This window comes from Dermatophagoides pteronyssinus, unplaced genomic scaffold (assembly GCF_027571235.1).
Source record: "Dermatophagoides pteronyssinus isolate colony J.1.1.1.1 unplaced genomic scaffold, Derpt_VIB-CSIC_2022.12 sq0003, whole genome shotgun sequence".
Classification (NCBI taxonomy): Eukaryota; Metazoa; Arthropoda; class Arachnida; order Sarcoptiformes; family Pyroglyphidae; genus Dermatophagoides; species Dermatophagoides pteronyssinus.
Window position 1 is genome coordinate 1,515,831 of NW_027461527.1, and position 23,628 is coordinate 1,539,458.

General features: G+C 28.4%; 6 protein-coding genes across 7 annotated transcripts; 3 read left to right on the forward strand and 3 right to left on the reverse strand.

The window, feature by feature from the left end:
• The first annotated feature begins 1,253 nt into the window (after window positions 1-1,253).
• LOC113797927 (uncharacterized) lies at window positions 1,254-5,091 on the forward strand. Its single transcript, XM_027348397.2, has 4 exons — window positions 1,254-3,129; window positions 3,192-3,301; window positions 3,358-4,265; window positions 4,327-5,091. The coding sequence occupies exons 1-4, from the start codon at window positions 2,980-2,982 to the stop codon at window positions 4,818-4,820; spliced, it is 1,662 nt and encodes a 553-aa protein (XP_027204198.1). The 5' UTR covers window positions 1,254-2,979; the 3' UTR covers window positions 4,821-5,091.
• Window positions 5,092-5,202: 111 nt separating this feature from the next.
• On the reverse strand, window positions 5,203-8,942 carry LOC113797731 (uncharacterized). The gene is made up of 6 exons (XM_027348162.2): window positions 8,716-8,942; window positions 7,700-8,639; window positions 7,526-7,619; window positions 7,117-7,426; window positions 6,342-7,058; window positions 5,203-6,289 (listed from the first exon to the last, which is right to left on the reverse strand). The coding sequence occupies exons 2-6, from the start codon at window positions 7,741-7,743 to the stop codon at window positions 5,340-5,342; spliced, it is 2,115 nt and encodes a 704-aa protein (XP_027203963.2). The 5' UTR covers window positions 7,744-8,639; window positions 8,716-8,942; the 3' UTR covers window positions 5,203-5,339.
• Window positions 8,943-10,460: 1,518 nt separating this feature from the next.
• Window positions 10,461-11,453, forward strand: LOC113798027 (cuticle protein 10.9-like). Its single transcript, XM_027348505.2, has 2 exons — window positions 10,461-10,610; window positions 10,737-11,453. The coding sequence occupies exons 1-2, from the start codon at window positions 10,596-10,598 to the stop codon at window positions 11,115-11,117; spliced, it is 396 nt and encodes a 131-aa protein (XP_027204306.1). The 5' UTR covers window positions 10,461-10,595; the 3' UTR covers window positions 11,118-11,453.
• Window positions 11,454-12,703: 1,250 nt separating this feature from the next.
• Window positions 12,704-15,556, forward strand: LOC113797911 (beta-1-syntrophin-like). 2 transcript variants are annotated; one of them, XM_027348378.2, is made up of 6 exons: window positions 12,712-12,821; window positions 12,890-13,350; window positions 13,712-14,379; window positions 14,437-14,995; window positions 15,059-15,237; window positions 15,302-15,556. In XM_027348378.2, the coding sequence occupies exons 2-6, from the start codon at window positions 12,918-12,920 to the stop codon at window positions 15,410-15,412; spliced, it is 1,950 nt and encodes a 649-aa protein (XP_027204179.2). In that variant the 5' UTR covers window positions 12,712-12,821; window positions 12,890-12,917; the 3' UTR covers window positions 15,413-15,556. The 2 variants fall into 2 exon arrangements, with proteins under 2 accessions (XP_027204180.2, XP_027204179.2); XM_027348379.2 differs by having other exon boundaries at window positions 12,704-13,350; window positions 13,736-14,379.
• A 5,304-nt stretch (window positions 15,557-20,860) lies between these two features.
• Window positions 20,861-21,488, reverse strand: Svip (small VCP interacting protein). The gene is made up of 2 exons (XM_027348518.2): window positions 21,310-21,488; window positions 20,861-21,236 (listed from the first exon to the last, which is right to left on the reverse strand). Exons 1-2 carry the CDS (start codon window positions 21,376-21,378, stop codon window positions 21,057-21,059), a joined length of 249 nt encoding a protein of 82 aa, XP_027204319.1. The 5' UTR covers window positions 21,379-21,488; the 3' UTR covers window positions 20,861-21,056.
• Window positions 21,467-23,626, reverse strand: LOC113797940 (uncharacterized). Its single transcript, XM_027348413.2, has 2 exons — window positions 22,676-23,626; window positions 21,467-22,280 (listed from the first exon to the last, which is right to left on the reverse strand). Exons 1-2 carry the CDS (start codon window positions 23,522-23,524, stop codon window positions 21,585-21,587), a joined length of 1,545 nt encoding a protein of 514 aa, XP_027204214.2. The 5' UTR covers window positions 23,525-23,626; the 3' UTR covers window positions 21,467-21,584.
• Window positions 23,627-23,628: the final 2 nt, after the last annotated feature.

Below are 23,628 nucleotides of genomic sequence, written 5' to 3' on the forward strand. Positions count from 1 at the left end.
ATTTGATGGGAGAAGAAACGAAAGAGAAAAAAATGAAAGAAACCATCTTGAAACATTTGATAAATCCAGTTCTCTTTTGTATGGTCGTATTTTTTTCAATTTTGTAAAAAAATATGACAATTTTCTTGGTTGAATTCACCGTTTAAATACATGATGATGTATGGTTGTTGTTGTTGTTGCAGTATGGCCATCCAACCAAGATAATAGATTGTATTTAGATAATGTTCATAAAACAAAGGTAAAATTATTGTCTTGGTTATCTAACATTTAGAAAATAAGAATATTGTCTCAACAGAAAGTCAAGTCTAAAAATCAAGTTATCCTAAAGCATACTAATTATGGCAAAACAAATTATCAAAGCAAAAAAAAATGGGAAAAAAATGAGATCTGAACAGAGAAAGATGATTGTGATAGATTAAAAATCATTTTAGTTTATTGTTTTAAACCGTTGATATTAAAAAATGAGTTCAACAAATAGTTTTTTTAACAGATCAATTTTTTTAACAATGGTAACCATAATATCAATCATGATCATTCAATTATTCATCCAAAAATCTGATGCATTCATCACAAGATTTAATAGTGACCATAAAATTTATTAGTAAGTAATTTTTTTTTAATTTCGTTGATACGTTGAAATTGTATAAAGAAAGAAAACTTTTAAGACAAATTTAAAACAAAAAATTTGTAGCAAAGCTGGTGGTGGATATCCAATTATTGGCCTTAACTATTGGAAACAACGAATGTAAATTTTATTTTGATTTATAATCAAACAATCAATCAATTAATAAATTTATCTATTTCTCTTCATTGTAGAAAATGGATAATGACCGGTTCATTTGATTAGCGAATAAAAATGGAAAAATAAATCTTAAAGAATTTTCATTGAATTTATTCATTATATTTTGCACGAATCTCAATCAATTATTTCAAATTATAAACAATTTATTCAGGAAAAAAACTTGAAAATATTTTATCAAACATTGTAAAATAAATTAAATGAAATGAAATTGTTTCAAAAAAAAAAAATAAAAGAAATAAAAAATTCGAATCCATAATTGTTTTTGTTTGTTTCCATAAAAAAAAAGATCTACTATCATGCCATCTATCCACGGATGATATCAATCATCAAGGACATTTGTGTGTGATATTATCAATTTTCATCATTTTCATCATTTTCTTTCGTTTTTTTTTCGAGTGTTTGTTGGTATGTTATTTATTGTTTGTGGTATATATACATTGCATACATTGCGCATTTCATTTTTTCATCATCATCATCATCAACATCACTATCAAACAAACAAAACAAAAAAAGCTCTTTAAATATTTTATCGAAAATGAAAATCTTACAATCCACGACAACAACAACGACGACGACGCGATTAAATAAGAAAACAATAATAAAAAAATAACGACTACGACGACAGCAACAATGACGACAATGAAATGAAACATTTCAAGAATTTTCTGGGATGAAAAAAAGACAAGAATTTTTTTTCGTTATTATATAAGCGAGAGAAAAAAGAAGAAAAAGAATTGACAAGCAATTGTCTTATGCTACCAATGTTCACTTTGAAACAAACAGAACATTCCATCAATTCGACTAAATATTATTAAAAGTAAATCTCTGTATTGTGTAATCTTGACATTCAATGATATAAATTATCTCGATCCATCGCATCAAGTGAAAATACGCACACACACACACAATTGTTACATCAACCTGGTGAGAATCAGATATTGAAGAATTTTGAAAAAAAAAACTATTGCCAAAATATGTATCAATCGAATGGTGCAATCAACTTCATTCACTCTTATTCAAACACACAAGCATTTATCATATGAATGATTCTTGAAAGTTCACAAACAAAACAAAAATATTAATAAACGACATATTTTTTCCGTCATCATCATTGTTGATAATAATGTTTGTATTGTCATCCATTGATCTTTATTATTGTTGTTGAATCGAATATTTTTTTTTGTCTTATATGACATTGAATTTTTTTTCACTTGATTCGGTACATGTAAAAATCCTAATCAAACCGCAAATCATTCATCAAGAATTTTTTTCAACACATCGAATGAAATGTTTAATGAAAGAATAATTATTTTTTTTACTTTGAATTCCGATTCAATTCGAATCAATTTGTTTTTATTTTCTTAATTTTGTTAGTTTTTTTTTGCTAACTGATATGATGATGATTGTGGTGAATGCAATCGAAATTGTTTTGCTATAGTTCAACGATTGCTAACCACAATCAAACAGCCGATCATTATCATCATTGAATGATTATAATCAACAAATCATCGAACATCAACAACGAAAAATTTTCAAACACAAACAACAAAATACTATATTGACTATATTTTTTTATTTGACGTTCGAATGTTTTTGTTTATTATTATTAAACAAGTCTGATCATCTGACCAATAACACAAAACAACGATTATTATCATCATCGAAACTATATTTATGTTTTATTAATCAAGTACATCATTCAATAACGACATTATTATTATGAAAATAATAATCATTATTAGTATTTTTAGGACAAAACACTAGGAAAAAAATTGCAAAACGTCGCGACATAATCGAAAATTCTATTATTATCAATATCTTAATGGTAAAGAAAATCATTATCTTCATATCAATCAAGAAGGCGACGAAAGTCTCCATTTTTTCGTCTTTTGATTATATATGATTATCATGGATGGTATGATGGTGATGAGTATCATATAACATTGTAATCATTGATTCGATAAATGAACAACGTCAATTCATTTATAGTCATAAAGATATACATACGAGCCAAAACGACAAAGAAATGCAAATTATTTTCCAAAAACAACAAAAAAATTAAGAGTTAAATACTGAAAAGAATTTAATTCCATCAACAAACCATAAATGTGATTTATTCATATATCTTTGATCTTCTAACATATACGAACAATAGCGATAGTTATATAACGGACAAAATGGGTTGTGCATATTCGAATCATAATAAACGTTCGAAAAATAAATCGAATGATGTTCAAATGATCAATCGTAATGGAATTGTCAATGATCCTATACGAAACAGTCAACGTGATGGACCTAGCAATTCTAATCGTCAACGTATTTTCGAGGTATTTTTAATAAATGTTTTACATCTTGAATCTAATTAAAACATTGATATTTTTTCTGACAGGCAACATATATTTCAATGAATGGACAAAGACAGCCTGGTCAAATTGAAATCACCGATAATGAATTAGTATTTCATTATGGTGATAATAAACGTCTTGATTGGCCACTAAAGTAAGATTTTTCCCAGTTCATTTTTTCCATTATTAATTTTTTTTTCTATAACACAGATATCTTCGCGGTTACGGCTGTAACAATGGATGGTTCAGTTTTGAATGTGGTCGTAAATGTTCGACTGGACCAGGACATCATATATTTGAATGTTCTTCTGCCGATCAATTGTTTGATACATTAGTTCAACAGATTGGCGTAATGTCCAATTCTATTAACCAGAATCATAATGGCATCAATCAACAGCATTTGTCACATTCCCAATCTCATTCACAAATGAGTAATGATTTGGTTGCAATATCCAACAATGGTCCATTATCATTGCATGAATATCAGAATTTATCCTCATTTACAAATGACCCATTCAGGCCTGGATCAAATTTAGATCATGTTACACCAGTTAATAGCCAAATGCCTACAACAAGATCATCCAGTAGTACAGGTGTGCATACATACCTCAATTCGACTGTGATAAATGGACAAATGAAATCGCAGCCAAACTATTATAGTACTAATCCAATGTCGCACAATAGTAGCGGAGCGTCGTCACGTTTGACTGGATCAAAACATTCACTAAATGAAACCGGATCAAATGGTGTTGGCCATAATTTTCGATGGTCATCATCTGGCCTCGGTAATCATTCATACGATTCACGTACATTGCCTTCAATGATGCGAAAAGAAAATTCTACATCACATGCTTATGTCAATTCCTCGGGTATTGGAGTTTCTAATAATAGTAATAATAATAGTGATTCAAGTAAAAATCGTAATCGAAGAAGTAGTGATTCCAATCATGATCATCTTTATCTAAATCATAATTCACATCCATACAATATTAACATAATAAATGCTAAAAAATTGGAACAAATTCAATCAAAAATGGATGAATCAGACAATTTGGGAACATTTTGTTATGTTAATTTTGATCAGAATGTGATTAAGAACCGAAAATCAGCTATTAATGGTAAATAATTATATATTCTTATTGATTTGCGAATTTCTTATTTTTGATTAATAATTTACAGGATTCAAAAGTCGTTTTAGTAATAATAATTCGAGAGTAGTCACACCTGAATCCTATGTTCAATTGGATTTGAACAGTAAAATTGATGGTGATATTGAAACAAATAATCAACAACCGAATAGTCTGCTTGATACAGATGGTGATGATCTAATCAACAATATTAATGGTGGTGATGGAGATTCACCGATTAGTCGAAAATATTCATCATCTAGTATGGTCGCTATAAATGGTCATTGTGTACCGACAAAGTTGACAAAAATTAATGATAAATTTTCATTCATGTTAGTCAATAATAATAATGATAGTCAAAATGGATATGTTGGTGATTCGAATCGAATTCGTCGAAATTCAACAAACAATATCAAAGCATCGAATAATAATTTGGCTCAAACAACAGTAGCCTCCACAACAACCACAACTGTTCCATACGCTCAGATTGATTTTGCCAAAACATTAGCATTACAAGCATCGACAGCTAATCATCGAAAATTATAGTCAAATCTTATGTCATCATTAATGTACGAACTTTGCCCGTTTTTTCGATCAGATTAAATGACCGATGGGACCGAATTATTTCATTTCAAATTCATCGTTATTCAATTGTTTTTCATTTGTTTTTATTGGACGAAAAAAAATTGATTCTGTTCTATATTCATTCAATTTTTTGTAAATATTTTTTTTTGACAAAAAACATAATTTAACACTAATTATTTTATTGAATTAGTGATGAACAACAAATATATTTTCTTTTCATATAATCTTTATATATTGTTTTAAAATCCAAACAAAACAAACAAATTATGCGTTAACAAACATAATCATTATTGTTTGATTATTCTTTTACAAAAAAAAAAATTATTTTTATTTTCCACAAATGATCAAATTTATTTTTATTATCATCATTATCTCATCAATTCAATGATCAACTGATTGGACAGAAATTTAATTATTAAAGAATTTAGAATCGTTTTGTTGATCAAAGATGAATGAGAAAGGAAATAGACAATTATCATTTTATTCATCATCCGAATGTGAGTGATTATTGCAAAAAATCTGTGGCATAGTTTCACTATCAATATCAATAGCATAACAATCATTATTGTTTTCTTCATCATAATCTTCATCATCATCATTGATCATTGGTAATAGATTTTCTCCACTAACTTTTCTTGAATTGGTTGCTGAATCGAAACGAATCGTTCTATTGTGTTTTTTATATACATCTGAAAATTTCACTGAATGTTGGCCGCTTGTAGTCATTGTTTCATCATTATCATGGCTTTCAACATCATTCATTAACCTTATAGTTGATGTTATTGTTGATGAGGGCAATTGATGTTCCGTAACAGGATTGGGATTCCTGTGGATATTTTCCGTATGTAGTAATATTTGATCGTCTTTGTCATTATCATTGTGATGACCGTCTTTATTATTGACAACGAAACTATTCAAATGATCCAAGGTTGTTTTAAATGTTTTTTTCGTTTGTTCATTTTGTTCATGTTCATTATTTTTATTGGCATTTCCCATTGGACTGGGAAGAAAGTTTAATTGAATTTTATTTGGTGTTGTTGGCGTTTCAATTTCTCTATGATTACCATTGTTATGATTTTTGATGCTATGTTCCACATTAATATTTTCATCATCATAGTAATGATCTGTAAGATGATGATGATCATCTAACGACAATATCCCGTTGATTTCTTGCTGATTTTGTTTGGATGTTTGTATTCGATTTTGATGAGTATGATTATAATGATCATTATAATCAGCAAACATCATTTGACAATTGAAACAGGCACGACCACCGATCACATTTATTATAGTGAAATGCGATAATGTTGTTCCAGGTCGATGTTTATGTTCACAACATGTATTCAAACGTAAATCTCTTATACCATTGACCAGAATGTTTATCGCAAATGAATTGTTTATGTGCGGTCGTATGTCAAATGTAAATGTTTCTGTAAACATATAATTTTACGCAATCGATATAGTCTAAATAAAATTACATACCTCCGGGTTTGATTGATCCATCATATATAAGAATCGAGTTACCACCAACAGTTATCTGTTGATAAACTTTGACATTACGTTTGCCACCCATATTAGTAGCACCATTTAGACCATTATAACGTAAAATCATTTTAACACGTTGACGATCGGATGTACTTGTCTTTATGAATCGCTTATCGAAAGCATAATATTTTTTATTTGAACCTGATCCTGAACTTCCGCTACTACTACTTGTTGCAGCTATATCCATAGCAAATAATGTTTTCTTTGTATTATAATAATATTTATTACTAAATGGAAAAACTGGAGATGGCGTTTTAAGCTCGTCATTATGATTATCATCATCAGAATCACTGAATGATTCTCCATCCAGTGATTTGATTTCATCATCATTATCATCATCATTTGTTGGTAAGTGCACATTGGCCAAGCTGATAGTTTTTTTCATTGATTTTGAATCATCAAGTTTATTATTATTTGAAACAGATTCCTCACGAGAAATGCTACGTCTAAGTCTTGGTCTGCCATATGAAGATTTAGGTCGTTTTGAAATCGACAATCTGGACAATTGTGGCGTTGATAGACAGGGCTGCTTTGCAATAGGTACATCAGGTGATTCGCATTCAATCGTTGAAATATCATGAAGACTTTTACATTTAATTTTTTCTAAGTTTGTTGCATGATTTTTCATATTGCTAACATTATTTTTATTAGATTCTAGAAAAAAATTTGTCTAAATCAAAGTAAAATTTAAAAAAAATTCCATTATGCCCACCTTGTTCATGATGCTCTTTGATTGTTTTTATCATTCGATCAAGTTTCTGTAGCAAAATTATTCTTTGTTGATCCGAATTTGATTTATCCGATTTTTTACTATTGTCATTCTTCATAACTAAAGATCGGGCATGATCAAGTAATTCATTGGCATTGATAATAGAATCTGGCTGATTTGTATCGAATTCATCATTTTTATTCTGTACCATTTCATTTAACATTCGATATAATTCACGTCGTTGTTTTCGTTCAACATTTTGTTTATGTTTTGTGCTTGATATTTCTTCAACAATTTTATTATCTCTACTGATCTGCATATTTGAATGAATAAATTATTATAATTACTTTAATCTTTTAACTTTTTTCGACAAAAAAAAATGAAAAAATAACAAATTAATCTTGCCACTCACAATATTAGATTTAAGAAGATGACGGCGAATTTGTGGTTTACGAAAATGAATTTTTAGATGAGGATCTCGTAGACTATTGTATGATCCGATTATGCTATCAGTCATAATGATGATGTTTTAATTATCATAATTAAACTATGGCAGAAAAAAGAGTCAAATAATTAATAGACTTACTCGTTAAATTTTTTATTTTGTTTCGAATTATTATTGGTCAACATTTTTGTTTTTTGTTCGTCTGTTGAGTAATATATTTGGAAATTTTTTTTTTCATTTCATATTCATATTCAATGGCTTTTCTCAGTGGTCGATTATCATCACAATCACATTGAATGATTATCAAAAAAAAATTTATAATCAATACATATTTTCAAAGTTATCAGTGTTTGATCAGGTGTATTATTGCGTGATTGCTTATTGTGAATTTATTATTACATACAAATATAGACAAAATGAACAACGGAATCAATATTTTAATGTTTGATCTAACCCGGAACCAAATCACATTTTCATAATTCATATTTTTCAAAGAATTTGTTTTGAGCATTTATTTGGTTTCGATTTTGGTCACCATGGTGACCGAATTTTTTTCCCTCAAAAGAATAACATGAAAAAGTAACAACGTTGTTCCAGAAACGTCTCTAAGAATTATGATCTAAGAATTATTTGTCTAAAAAAAAATAAAAAAACATTGAGCACACACCACACACAAATTAATCCCCTGTTTAAAATTTCGGATCGTTGATGCATTTTTTCTCGAATTTGTTTTTTAATCATAAATTATCGCTCATGGATAATTGATTAATTTAATATGGATGTTTGTGTAGGATCGAATGTTGATTATATTAACCTTGAAAAAACATAAAAATCTAAAAAACGATGCTCCAAGTATTGTCATGGACATTATACAAGTAAAGTTATTAATAGTGAGAATTTTAATCTAATAAAATTTCTAGAAAAGGTATCATAACAAATTGAAATTCGAAAAGAAAGAAGCTTTTTTCATCTACAACGATTGATATCATTTTTTTGAAGTTTGGGTCAATGATGGATCATAATATTTTCTTTATTATATTTGTATGGTGATTCATTCATTTAATTTAATTTACTTTCGAATCTAAATCAAAGAAAAGAAAAGAAACAAGGTGTGTTATAATAATAAAAAATAATAATAAAACACGTTTTGACCTCACCTTAACAACGTCCATCTTTTAGGGATTCGATTTGAACCGATGAATGAATGTTGTTTTCATCAATTTTTTTTTGATACTTTGTCTTTTATTTGTTGTTGTGAAATTTATTTTATATCGGATTTTATCCTTATACAAATTGAATGACATTGTAATACAGTGAACATCTTGTAAATAAAAATTTATGATGATCTAACAACAACAACGGTTGTAAAATAATTAGAATTTGAAATTAGTCGATTTTGACGATACAATTTTTCGAAGATGAAAAATTTTAAATTTACAAAAGTTTTAAGGTTTTCTTTTCATTAACAAACATTTCGAATTAGTGTCAATATTGGAATAATTATCAATCGTTAATAGATTTTTGTATTTGTCTAATAGTCGTTTCTGTTACTTGAAATTTAAAATATTCAATTCAATGTCATTATGCATGATGATCATGATGATGATGGAAAATTACAAGAAAAAGTTTTTCTCTTATTAAAATTTTAATTATTATTAAGGTTATTAGGTCCGGAAGTATTAACCGGAACTTTTCTTGTAAACAATATGTCAACAGTATTGTCATGTAATCTAAATTTCAATGCTGTCTTGTATAATTATTATTTCAATTATAATGATGATGATTATACAAGTGTTTACATGTTCAATTAAGATTTTTTAACAAATAATAATCATCATTTAAACAGTAATTGCTCAAATTTAATTGTTATTGTTTTGTTTAATTTTTTTTCTTTTGGCCATTTACATGCTGCAATTTTTTTTTGAAAAATTATTATCCGGATGAGTAAAATAATCGAAAAATTTCATTTTAAAAAGTGTAGAAAACATTCGTGAACTACAGATTTTGAAAAATTGCTGAAACTGGTCATCGAATGAAAATGTTGGTCAGCATTTTTTGTCCATCTTTCATCGCTTATTATCGTAAACATTATCACAGGTCAAGCAGAACAAACGAACAACGATAGATTCAGTTTATCTTTTCTGTTGCTGAGTTTTAGTCTAATTGAATGAATCTTCATTGTCAAGATCTAGTTCGCATAATCATAATCATTATCATTCAAGCAGCAAGTAAAAACTTTTTCGAAATAACATTTCTTCGATATATAGAAAATATATTTGATTTGTGGTCAGCAACGTTATTCACATAAAAATCTATGAAAACTATGTTCATCAATTTCATTTCAAGCTATTGGTTGATTTAATGATTTGTTGCCATGAAAAATACATAGCAGAGATATGAAAAAAAAGTGAACGAAATTTAAAGGAAGTCCTGAAATTTTTATTTTATTTTTTGAAAAAAAAATTATTAATTGTTCAAATTTTATTATCGTCATTTTAGTATTTTCATTCTCAAAAAGCTTCTAAGGGATTTTTTATTTTGCATCACACTTATCATATTGACAGTTGGCCACACACACACCGAAAGATGTTCGTCATATCGAAATGAATGACAGACAAATTGATGATGTTGTCCAATTAGCATCTATTTGTTGTTGTATAGGATGATTTTAACTTCATTCGTTGTATAGAATGAAATATTGTAAAATAAGAGAAAAAAAAAGAACATTATTATTATTCGTTGATTTAAACAACCGTTTGAAACAACGGATAATAATAATGATGATAATAAATTTTTTTTGAAAAAAAAGAGTTTCCATAGTAAATGTAAGTGTGAAATAACAAAAAAAAAGTTGGAAAAGAGAAAGAATTAGACATGAATGCCATATTTGTTGAAAAAAATATCTGATCTCATGATGAAAACATTCTCTTGCATGGATTACAATAAAAGCTTGGAAAAATCTTGCCAACATCATTATTTGAAATCATTTGTGTTTGTGTGTGAAATTAAATAGAAAAAAAACTCATCAGTGATCATTATGATTAACATCAAGGTTTGTTAATCGTTAATTGATTGTGATCAAATTCTTTCTTCTTCTATTTTTATTGTTTTCATTTTGGATCGATTTATTAATTTCTGTTTACTTTTCGATGATTTTTTTCATAATCTTATTTCTCAGATTTTCGTTATTACTGTTTTATTGGTGGTGATGGTTGAAGCCCGTTCTTATCGTGGTTTTGCACGATCACAACCATTGGTAGCATCATATTCGGCACCATCCGCTTCACGTTCAGCTCGACAAACAGAACCTGAACCATCACCCGAACCATATAGTTTTACCTACGAAACTACAGATGAATATGGAATGACATTGAGTCGTACAGAATCCGGTGATGCACAAGGTAATGTTAAAGGATCGTATATGTATCGTGATCCAGAAGGAGTTTATCGTACTGTTGAATATGGTGATAGTGGTGATGGTTTCAGTGCTCAAATTCAAACCAATGAACCAGGTGTCATTTCACATAAAGCTGCTGATGCTGAATATTTTAAACAATAAAATTTATAATTCAAAACTGCAATGTTTTTTTTAAAGAAATATTATTAACATCCAAATTTTGTAGAAAAATCAACAAAAATAATCGTATCCGCTCATTATGATTGTCTTTGTTGTTACTAAACACATTGATTTTTTTTTTTTAAATTTGCCAAATGGAAAAATGTACACACAAAAACACACATAAAACATTTCCAGGGAATGGTGTAAACATTACAAATTCTGGTCGAAACATTCTCAATTCTAAATTTTTATCATATTTTTTTTGTATTTGAATAATCATGAATAAATTGCGATGGAAAAAAACAATAAAATCAAATTATCTATGTAAAATGGAAATTGAAAGTTATCAATGGATTGAAAATTCTTTAAGTGCGTGTTTTGCGGGTTTTTTCGAGATAAAACAAACACATTCATTTTGTTTGTTTTTTCGATTTAAATTTCTGATACGGATCAATCCTTTTTTGTGTAAATTCTGATTAGAATTCTAAATTCATAGTAGAAACAAAATCTATTTATAGATAAATTATGCATTGATCAAGGTTTTCTATGTTGCCAACTATTAATTTTTTTTTATAATCAATGATGATCATCACCCATTGAAATGGTGATATATTACGATGCATTATCGATGATGTTCATCATCATCGTTATTATTATTATTGCCACTGGCCATTGCCAACAACAACAACAACAAAATAAGGCCATCCATCTTTTTTTCATCTAACCATTAATTTCTATTAAAAATCTTGTATGTAAAAGTATGATACTGATATTTTTTTTTGTTGTTGAAATGTTTTGCGATAAATTTATTCATCACCATCATCATCCTCATGATGATAATGTTCATCATCACCAATCATAACTTGTCTTTTTTAGGACTATTTTTTTGATGGAAAAAAATCTTTACGTATACGAAAACGAAAGACAAAAAAAAATTCATTTATAAACATGTGATTCACCGCCCGTTTTCAAGAGAATAATTGAAAAACGAAATAAACATCAACAACAAAAACGAAAGAAATTTCCATAAATCAATTTTGTGTGTATGGGAAATTATACCTATATTGTTTATCCATGAAAGGACAACACATGTTGAATGTGATGATGAGAATTTTTTTCTCAAACAAACAAATTAGTCAATTAATTTATAATCATCTACGATTATTTATTCTCTGTGTTTCAACCATACAATCAAAATGGAAAGAAAAAATGGCCGATGATCATTGATCAATTTTTTTAGTAAATTCATTTACAGCTGTTATTGTCAAAAAGATGTGGCTCAAGCATCGATCATTTAGTTCAATCAAACAATCATCAATAGATGATGATGATTATTTGTGATTGATCGATTGATTTCATCGAAATATCTACAGGATTTTCTATTCATTAATGGTTGCTGTAATCTATTGAAAATGAAATGTATTCTATCTAAAATTTAATCTTAAATATTTAACTCAATTTAAGACATTTGCACAAAACAAAAAATTTTAAATTCTGTCATAATATCGCCATCTATTGATGATTGTTTGATTGAACTAAATGATCGATGCTTGAGCCACATCTTTTTTTTGACAATAACAGCTGTAAATGATTGGAAATGGAAAATGTTGACTGTTTTTGGTAGTTTTTTTAATTCGTAAAAAATTAGATCCGTAAATTCTTAATTACGGGAGCAATTTTCTCATTATAAATTGAACGTATTTGGTTTGTTGTGCATTGCCTTTGTTATTTTTTTAAATTTCCAAATTCATCTTATGTCTAAATATATTAAGAAAAACATTATTAATAACTGCAAGCATTATGGAAAGTAATAATAAACCTCTACGTACCGGTGTTGCCGAAATTTTGATCAAAAATTTTTGGTGTCGAATAATGGCCGAACTATATGAAGATTCATTGAAAATCACATTGAAAGAATCATTGGAAAGAATAGCCGATAATGTGAATGATTTCGAGATACCCACAGAAAGTGATGATCTGGCCAATCGTAAACGAACAGTAACAATTCGTAAGAAACCCAGTGAAGGTTTAGGTATCAGTATCAAAGGTGGTAAAGAAAATCGAATGCCCATATTGATCTCGAAAATATTCCGTGGTTTGGCTGCTGATTCTACTTCTCAATTATATGTTGGCGATGCTATATTAGCCGTTAATAATTGTAATTTACGTGAAGCTACACACGAGGAAGCCGTTCAAGCATTAAAAAATGCCGGTGAAATAGTCAACCTTGAAGGTTTGTTTTTCACTTATTCATATTAAGGATTTTTTTTTGCTTGCAAACTTTTGAAAATTATCTAAATATTAATCAAATGCATTTATCCATTTAATTGATCTTTTTTTCTCACTAATTTCCAATAATATTTTTCTTTAATTGATTCATTTGTGAATGGTCTGAATTTCATGATTTTTTTTCGGAATGGAAATGTTACCTAACTTTTTTTGATTGCTATCATTATTCACAATTTCACTTTACAAATCAATTTATTAATCCAAATTTTGCATGATTCATTCGAATGTCATTGTTTGTATTGGTTTGCTCAAATTCAATTCATTATGCACTGGCTTTTTTAATATGGATATGTTTAACGGTTAAGTGTGCACATCTTATTCACTCATAGTGAAATATTTGCCCGAAGTGGTTCCATATTTTCGGAAGGCTTCAATATTGACCGATATTGGATGGACATTACCCGAAACCAGTCTGAAAAATTCGAATACATCAGAAAACTCACAGGAAACACGTCTAGAAAGTCTAAATATTACTACCGACGCAGCAAGCCAAGCAATTCCAAAACAGAGTTCTCAACATTCCAAAATTGAATCAAAAGTGATACCCTTAACGGGTGTATTCGTTCGTCGAATTCAGCTCGCTCGAACCTCACAGAATTTACAAAACATTTCTAAACAGAATAAATCTCCCTATTATTCTCCTGAATCTGATTACAATTCAGCTACAGCTGATATTTCTATTACTGAATCGTCGACAAATCGAAAGATAAATGATCCATCATTAGTTCAACAGGTGATCATTATACAATCACCAAATTTATCGAAAGCATGTATCATACGTTTTTATAATGAATCTAAGTGCACTTCTTGGTTCTGTGCAATTCATAAAATTGTTCAGGATTTGAATACAAAAATTATAAAAAATGTAAACAAGCAAAAAACATTTGGTTATTTCGATAATTCCCGAATTACTTACATTGGATGGTTCTTAGAACATAAAGACTACATCATTCCATACAACGATTCCAGTGATGTGAGTAAAAAAAATTTGTGATTATTAATATTTACCTCATTTTTTTCATTCTTATAGCTTAAACTTGATTCGATCAAAAACAGTAGCTGTTCAACGCAATCGGATAATGTATCCCTCTTTGAGCAATATGAACAAACGTCAAAATGGCGACCATTATTTTTGATATTGACTACAAGAGACTTATATTTTTACGATAAGTTTCCTTTCATCGGAAACGAATTGATTGAATATAAATTCTTATGGCCATTATTACAGACAAGATTTATTTATTTAAGCAATAATAATAATCAAACAATGAAAACCGATAATGATCAGGAATTTTTGCCAGACAATTCCCTTAAATTCCATAAATTACAGAATTCTTCCCAATCTTCGTCATTATCATCATTATTACAAGATAGTTCACTTGCTACAACAGCAACGCAGACTTTATCTAACAGTGGTGATTGTGACTTTAATCCATTGCCAATTACATTTATTCTTCGTACTGGTACGATTACGGGAATTCAATCTCGTTTATTTAACGCTCAGCTTTACACTGAGATAAGCAATTTTTCCAAGAAAATCATTCTATGTACATTCGATTATGTACGTCAATTGAAAAATATTTCGTTTGGTAAGTATCAGTTGCAAAGTAATGAATAGTTTTGAATAACTAATAAATTCACATTACGTTTAGCTTGCCTAATGGATGATGACTCTATTGAATGTATTCTTCGGCTTCATTACAAAAAAGGTATTACCGTTACTGAAACACGAACCGGTCGAATAATGCATCAGATATCATTCCAACAACTTCGTTCAACTAATGATGATGGCAATAAAATGATCATATTTTTATATGATCAAGATCAAAAGGTGACTGGCATTTTTTTTTGAACATAGCAAATTATTTCTAATCAATTATTTCTATTTATTTTAGTTGGAATTGAATCTTGTTCAAAATGCTCAAGCATTCGTTTTTATACTTCATTCCTTCCTTGCGGCTCAAGTTACTGAGCTTAATCTAAATTTTCAAAATTCAACAACATAAATACGTTTAAATTTTTTTTTTTATTTTTTTAATAAATCATAATTGATAATTGATAATTATTTGTATTACATGAAAATCTAGATAAATTGTTATGTGTGTCGATGACAAAATCAAAATAAATTTATTTCCTTTTGCATTTAAAAATTTTTGTTTTGTTTTGAACAAGCTTGATAAATTTGTTGAAATTATTATTATTGATGACGACGATGTTTACGATAACGGAATAGATACCATACGATCTATCTTAATATTGGTCTCGAATTCGATACTACACCCATTCGTTATGATTGGGAGTTGTTTCGTTTCGATTTCAAAAAAAAAATTTTCTTTGAATAGATCAAAATTTTGTCAATTTTTTAAGATAGCCTCGATGGCATCAATCCAATTATTCAAAAATTAATACGATGAAGAAAAATTTGTTCCAACACCAGTTTGTTTGAATCCGGTAACATTTGAATTAAATTAATTCGACTTACCCTGATTTGATGATGATGATCACAGTAATTTGATTTGTTTGAATGGGAAAAAACAAATTGAAAATTAAAGTTTTGATCAAATGTTCAATAGTATTATATCATTAATCATGTGAGAATGTATTGTCAATCTAAAAGCTGTTGTTAATAAAGTCTGTTGAAATAAAATGTTAATCATTCGATAATTTTGTTGTTAGATAACAAAAATTTACTCAAGAATGAATTGGACCAAGATTATTTATGAATGAAGGAGTGTAATTTATAAGATAAGATTTTTTGTTAAATATTTTTTTTTTTTTTTGTTTTCTTTACAATAAAGTAAAGTAACTATCCATCAAAGATTTCAATAAACCATTAATTGAAATCCGATAGATTCAAAATGAATCTAGATCCAATCTATTCTTATTATTGTTGAATTTCAATTTGGAATCGTTTGAATTTGAACTCATTAGGTTCTTTCATCATTTTAACTTACTTTGTTTTGTTTTTTCTTGGCATAAACATTTTTGTTCTGAAACAATAATTTTGGCTTGTATTCAAATGATGATAACAACAGTAACAACATCGATATGACATGCCGACATCATCAATGAGAATAGCATCATTATTTGGATTTTTATCTGCATTCAAGATTTCGAGCAATAAATCGATTAATCGGCCAACTATGACGTTGATGATAGTAAACTAGAAAAAATTGAACATGTTCCGTCATCATTAGTGAATGAAAAAAAAAAATTGTGAGAAAAAGATCAGGACACCCTCTTCAATTATCTTTTGTTCATAGAAAAAATACGTTAAAACTGGTTAAAAATGGATTGATTCCGATTAAATTCGAATGTTTATTCAATAGTCAAACCTTGAAAAACATAGCATAACGGCAAAGAATGATAGAAAAAATTTATAAATTTTTTGATATAAAAAAAGGTTGTCGATTATTGATGAATGATTATTGTATTTTATTGAATCAATCAATATTGTTGTTTCAATGATTTTATGATTTAATCCATCGATAATCGATGTAGTATGTCAAAACGTTTAGCTTGTTTAACTTCGATGATGAATCAATTAATATAGCATCGATCTCTCTTCCATTTACACTTTTATGAATGATAGTAGCCAACGATTCGAATCTTTCTAATATACATGGCTGACTTTTTTTTCTCACCATCGATAAATACCACCTCCACGGAAAACTACGATAAACGATGACAACGGATTTTTTTTCCTTTCTCCACTTTCCACATTATTTGATTCGGTTGTCGGTTTTTTTTTCTCGATTTACACCAACGACATTGTTGTTTCCATTGGTAACAATTTACACTGATCAAAACTATTGAAATTAAACTATCGTCCAATCCGTCGAAACATCGAAAACAACTACAATGATATAATAATGAAGAGAAATTAATACAAAACGTTGACAAAAAAAAAAAGAAAAAGAAAAAAATATGTAATTGGATCGAATATTTCAAATGCCACAGATGTTATTTCATATGTTGTCCATAATAATGATGATGATGATGATCAAATTGAAAGTGAACTGATTTCATTTATCTGAAAAATGATATTAATCGATCATATTAAATCAAATTCAATGACAATGATGATGATCAAATGGAAGACAAATGCTAATGATGATGATGATGATGAGCATAAATGGAATGATTATTGTTTTTATGTATTATTTTTTTTTCAAACAATACAATCAGAAAATCGAAGACCAAAGATCATTCCATGACAACAATGACAATCAAGAAATCAACAATTTTTTGTAAAGAATACAACTTTCCAATCTAAGTATCGATCACTATTGACAATGATTATGAGAAATAATCCAACAACAATTTTCACAAAGAGATACAGTGAATGATGAATTGAACCACAAAAAAATGATAGAGAAAAAAAAACAAAGTGGAAGCACTAACCTTAAATCAAATACATACAAAAAAGAAAGTAAAATGATTAAGGTGAAAAAAAACATTGAACTATATTACATAGAGTTACATAACATTATTATTGTCAATTATAATAATGTATATAAAATTGCTTTTAAATCGAATGATGAAGAAAAAAGAAATTTGATTGATTAATTGATTGATCGATTGATTTATGGGCTGGTCATTTCGATTTATCGGTTAATGGCAAGTGCTTATTAAGTGAACCTAATAACTAACAATCTGTTCATGGTAAGTTAAAACAAAATGATGAGATTGAATGTAATCAGATTGGTTCGTATGATGATTTCGTGTGCTTTGATCAGTGAAAAATTTCTCTAACCTATAATGATCTATTGTATGATTTATGTCATACTACTCACAGATATTAGAAAATCCAATTCGTCATAAGTAAATACACTTAACAAAAATGTCAGTCAAACAACATGTAAGAATTTCATAAAATAAATGTTTGAATTCAGCACTATCAGCTTTAATTTTTGTCCACTATCGTCAATTTGTTTGTGTATCATACAAAGATCAATACGAAATGTAACGATCGATAGATCGATCGTTCGAACGAGAGAAAAAAAGAAGGATAAAATAATATATTTTCCGATTGGGGAGTAAACTTTTTTTTACTAGAATTCGCCATTGCGTGACAATGGTTCAGGATCTAAATCCCGAAAAAAAAACAAATCGGTATTCATCATGATGATTATAATTATTCATGAATAATATACCATTTTATTCATGGGCGATGGTTATTTCTTTATTATCATCATCATTTGATTGTTTTTTGTTCATATATTTGTAGTCCATCAGCTGATAATTTAGTCATTATTTTTGGATTCAATTTGATAATGACATTCGAAATGATGGTTTAAATATAGTGCCATCAACAAAGAACAAAATAAATACTGAGCAAAAAACAAAAAGCAAATAAAATCGCTCAACAATAGACACCCAACACACACACATAAAAACAAGATGAAAAAAATATCAAAAACAAATATGATCCATTATGAAATATTGATTGTGACGTTTCTGATTTGTTGTAATATGATAACGGTTAAGATCGTATTCTGTTTTGATGGAATTGGATCATCATACACGTACACACACACAAAAAAATGACACAAAATACAATTTGGAAAAAAATATTGAAACGTAAAACCAATAAAATACTATAAAATACGAAGATATATGATTTCCGGCCAAAATAATGATGATAACAATTTTAATTTACAATTTTATCAATTTTATTGAATCGAAATCGAAATTACCGATATCATAACGACAAGATAACAAAAACACATAAAGATAAAATATAATCTGCATCCGGATTTTCATTCATATATTTTTTCTGGCAATTTTCTTCGAAGATTTATATATCGATAAATTTCGAGAGAGTGAGAGAGAAAAAAAGGACAGAAATCAAAATTCATGTCAAACTATTTATGGAATGGAAAAAAGTGCCAATAATAATCATTTTATCGGATAGATTATAATCATTCATGGTAACTATAAAAAAACAATGACAACATGAACAACAGTAAAAAAATGTGTTTAGTCAATTCGAATGCGTGATTTATGGCCAAAGTAATCTTTTCATCTATTTATTGCCGATAATCATCGGATTTTTTTTTCGGTCATACCTAATCAAAATCATAATTTTTCCAGTCTTTTTTTGCAATGATCATCAGATTCAGCTAATCTTAACGATATCGATTATATTTAACAATGTCATGTTTGAATTGGTTTGCATTGTCATCATCATTATCATGATCGAATTGTTTCCAAATATTTCATTTATAAAATTATAAAAATTTTACCATCAAAGAAAGATTCGAAATTTGAATTTCCAAAATTTATTATGTTGGTCGTTATTAGATGGCAGCAGTTGTTTTTTTCATTCGATTCTTGTATTTTCTTTTTGGGAAAAAATTGGTAATAAGAATCATTATTGTCATTATTATCATGACAAAAATAAAAAAAATTGCTGAGATCATCCAATTTATTAGATAGAAATACAAATAAAATTTAGCAAAGATTTTCAAAATGTACGCATACATATTTCACTGACAAACAATAGACATCCCGGGGTATCAAATGATATGCTTAAGCACGTATGAATTTTATGACATATTGATGTTTACGATGATGATATCGAACAAACAAACGAAAATCCATCCCAAACAATCATCTTCAAAATTGAAGATTCCACAAACATTGCGAAAATTCAATACGATACACTAATTACGATTAAAATTGACAATTGTTGAAAAAAGAAGAAAATAAAATTATGGCTAAAATGGTATCATTTTGGTGGCTCTGGGAAATACGTTTCCTGTTATTACTATTGTTATACATACCGAATGTAAAATTACAATATCAAACATTATCATTCAACAATGTATGCATTACTAATTCAGATTGTCGAAGTTTATTCAATCATTCAAATGATACTCGATTGATTGTTAATGATAATGATAATGATCTTCTTTTGTCATTACCATTATTTTGTTTGGACAAATCTCAATGTATTTGTAACAAGTTACAAACAACAACAGAAAAACCATTATATGCAATAGATGGCCAATGTATTGATTGTAATTTTGAAATAATCAAATCCGGTGATCATTTTGTAGATCCATGTGTTGAACAAGATCCATTTAGTCAATGTAATGAAACTAATGGTCATTGTGAATGTCTTACTGAAGATGAAATTAATCAATCAATTTTGGATTATCCCGATGATGATCAAATTGATCAAAATCAACGAAAACAAAGTGTTTGTTTTCATCATTTAATCGAACGAAAATTCGAAACATTCATCAATTCTACTCATCATGTTGCGATGAATTGGACAAAAGTTGGCTCTGAACAAACGAAAACATTCGATTGGATTTTGGCTACTATTTTTGCTTATATTCTTCCATTCACATCAATTGCATTGTTTTTCTATTTCATTTATCGAAGTTTATATCGAACTGATGAAGGTCGTGATTCAGAAATGATACTGTATCAAGCCCTTTGAATCATATTTAATTCATATTTTAATTCATTGTATTGAATTTAAAAATTAAAAACATTTTTTTTGTGTATACGTTTTATAAGAAAAAATTAACAAATATTATTGCAGATAGAAAAATATGATACACAAACAAAAAGAATAATAGTCGAAATGCAAATTATTTGATCAATTTTTAGTGATCACATTATATCGATGAAAGATTATGACACCTGCCATCGTAAATTCGAATCAATATTTCCAGGTATTTCACTATGTGCAACTCTTATCGGCTGAGAATCAATTGTTCCTAATTGAACACCGCGCATTTGTTGTTGTTGAAGACGTTTTTCGGCCGCTTCAACAGCACGACGTCGTCGTTCTTCTTCGGTTATGTTTTCGCCCTATTTTGATGGTCATAAATTGTTTTGAGTTTTATTTTTTATTAGAAATTCATAATGAAAATAAGATACTTACACTTAAATAGCTATTTTCATCCAATGAGTGGCCAGATGATTGAGAACCGCCACAACATAAAGATCCCATTTTTCAATGTCGAGAATTTACAAGAATGAAGAATCGAAAATAAAAAACTTGAGCCAGCTTTATAAAATTTCAATTTATTAAACGAGGATGATTAAAAAACATTTTTTATTCTGTTCATAAACAATGTACGCTGGTCATGTGACCAAATTCCAAAAAAAAATTAATTCCTTCTAATTCTTTAGTTTGATTTTATTATTGCAACAATTCTATTCATTTTTTAGATTCATTTTTTTCGATGATTTTTTGCCTTCCGGTATTTGTGTACTTTCCTTTGATGTTATTTTGGTTGGATCGGTATTTTTTGAATGTTTTTTCGATGATTTTTTGCCTTCCGGTATTTGTGTACTTTCCTTTGATGTTATTTTGGTTGGATCAGTATTTGTTGAATGTTTTTTCGATGATTTTTTTGAAAAATTAGCAGTTGATTTTTTGCCTTCCGGTATTTGTGTACTTTCCTTTGGTGTTATTTTTGCTGGATCGGCATTTGTTGAATGTTTTTTCGATGATTTTTTTGAAAAATTAGCAGTTGATATTTTGCCTTCTGGTATTTGTGTACTTTCCTTCGGCGTTATTTTGGCTGGATCAGCATCTGTTTGTTTTTTTGATGTTTCTTTTCCACTATATGGTTTTGGCTGTTCAATTTTTTTCGATTTAGGAAATTTGTTTATAAAACGTTTTGAAATTTCTTCTATCTGCTGTTTTAACGATACTTCTTCATTTTGACTATTTCGCGGTTTTCGTGCCGTTTTATATCTACTTTTACTTTTCTCCTCATCAGTAAGAAATCCATCAGCTTTTTTTATTATTATGGATGATTCTTTTTTATCATTCTGTTCTTTATTGGTTTTCGACGCATTTTCATTCGTTTTCAAAACTGATTTTTCTTTGCCTTTAGCACTGATCTGGTTGCAATTGAAAAAAACAAAAACAAACATAATAAATAAAGAGAAAAATGCAGTGGAAAAAAATTATGCAGAGTTGTTATTTAAAATTATGGTTTCAAATTCAAAGAATTTTTTGATTTAGGATCATATTCAACTCTTATAATCTGTTCAGGGCTATATTTATGGACATCTTTTTCATCTATCCATTGATATTCATAATCATCATTTTGAACATCTGGCCATTCAATTGGTTCATAAAAGTATTCCCATTCATCATCCGGATCACTTTTTTGAAGATTTTGAACAATCTCATCTAATTGCTTTTGAACTTTTTCCGGAACATTCAATTGTACCATTCGTGTTTCGCTTTTTGGTTCATTCTCATTCACAACACACGATTTCGTAATGTTTACCTTTGATGTTTCAATGAGAGGATTCGATGGAATTGGCATTCCAGGTTTTTCCAGTGATCGTTTACTTATTAGAGTAGTTATTTTTGATGGCTGTTCCCCATTTGTTTTCTTGACATCAACTTGACTATCCAATTTTTGTTTAGAAATTGATTTCGATTCATGACTTGGCTTTTTTCTACCGGAGGATTTCATATTCTTGCTCGATGATTTCTTCATTGATGAAGCATTCCGAATTTTTGATCCCGATTTAGCTTTGGCCAAAGATTTAGTTTTAGACAAAGATATAGCTTTAGACAACGATTTTTTACTACTTGTCTTTTTAACTTTGCTCTTGGATAGATCTTGAATCTTGGCTTTCGAGAGCGAGAGCGTTTTTTTCACCGAAGATTTTTGCTTTGATACATCGATTTTCGTATCTGTTTTTTTTGTCATAGACTTATGCGGATGTTCATCATTTTTCCCACTTGTTTTTTTTATCATTGACTTTTGCATGAGTTCATCCATTTTCGTATCCATTTTTTTCATCATAGACTTTTGCATGAGTTCGTTAATTTTGGAATCTGATTTTTTGACAAAAGACTTTTGCATGAGATCGTCAATTTTTGGATCCGATTTTTTCACAAAAGACTTTTGCATGAGTTCGTCAATTTTCGCCTCTGATTTTTTTACCATAGACTTTTCCTTGTTTTCATCAATTTTCGCCTCTGATTTTTTCGAAAAAGACTTTTCCTTGTGTTCATCAATTTTCATCACCGACTTTTGTTTAGATTCATCTGATTTGTTGTCCTTTTTGATCATCGATTTAGATTTCTCCATCGAATTTTGTTTTTTCGACTTAGACTTTTCCATGATATAAATTGATTTGAAACGGTTTGATTTTCGACAAAGAAATAATAAAAACTAAATGGTCAATGTTTCGATTCTTTTTAAATTCCAACGAACAAATTCAATTA

What these genes read in the sequence shown, in the direction of transcription:
- LOC113797911 (XM_027348378.2), top strand. Translation starts at nt 12,918, where the DNA reads ATGGAAAGTAATAATAAACCTCTACGTACCGGTGTTGCCGAAATTTTG. An exon ending in TGAAATAGTCAACCTTGAAG is followed by an intron (nt 13,351 to 13,711) that starts GTTTGTTTTTCA and finishes TTAACGGTTAAG; the next exon opens with TGTGCACATCTTATTCACTC. An exon ending in TATATGATCAAGATCAAAAG is followed by an intron (nt 15,238 to 15,301) that starts GTGACTGGCATT and finishes TATTTATTTTAG; the next exon opens with TTGGAATTGAATCTTGTTCA.
- Svip (XM_027348518.2), bottom strand. Translation starts at nt 21,378, where the DNA reads ATGGGATCTTTATGTTGTGGCGGTTCTCAATCATCTGGCCACTCATTG. An exon ending in ATGAAAATAGCTATTTAAGT is followed by an intron (nt 21,237 to 21,309) that starts GTAAGTATCTTA and finishes CCATCAAAATAG; the next exon opens with GGCGAAAACATAACCGAAGA.
- LOC113797940 (XM_027348413.2), bottom strand. Translation starts at nt 23,524, where the DNA reads ATGGAAAAGTCTAAGTCGAAAAAACAAAATTCGATGGAGAAATCTAAA. An exon ending in CTCTCATTGAAACATCAAAG is followed by an intron (nt 22,281 to 22,675) that starts GTAAACATTACG and finishes AATTGCAACCAG; the next exon opens with ATCAGTGCTAAAGGCAAAGA.
- LOC113797731 (XM_027348162.2), bottom strand. Translation starts at nt 7,743, where the DNA reads ATGTTGACCAATAATAATTCGAAACAAAATAAAAAATTTAACGA. An exon ending in CAAAATAAAAAATTTAACGA is followed by an intron (nt 7,620 to 7,699) that starts GTAAGTCTATTA and finishes TATGACTGATAG; the next exon opens with CATAATCGGATCATACAATA. An exon ending in CAAAGAGCATCATGAACAAG is followed by an intron (nt 7,059 to 7,116) that starts GTGGGCATAATG and finishes ATTTTTTTCTAG; the next exon opens with AATCTAATAAAAATAATGTT.
- LOC113797927 (XM_027348397.2), top strand. Translation starts at nt 2,980, where the DNA reads ATGGGTTGTGCATATTCGAATCATAATAAACGTTCGAAAAATAAATCG. An exon ending in ATCGTCAACGTATTTTCGAG is followed by an intron (nt 3,130 to 3,191) that starts GTATTTTTAATA and finishes TTTTTCTGACAG; the next exon opens with GCAACATATATTTCAATGAA. An exon ending in CGTCTTGATTGGCCACTAAA is followed by an intron (nt 3,302 to 3,357) that starts GTAAGATTTTTC and finishes TCTATAACACAG; the next exon opens with ATATCTTCGCGGTTACGGCT.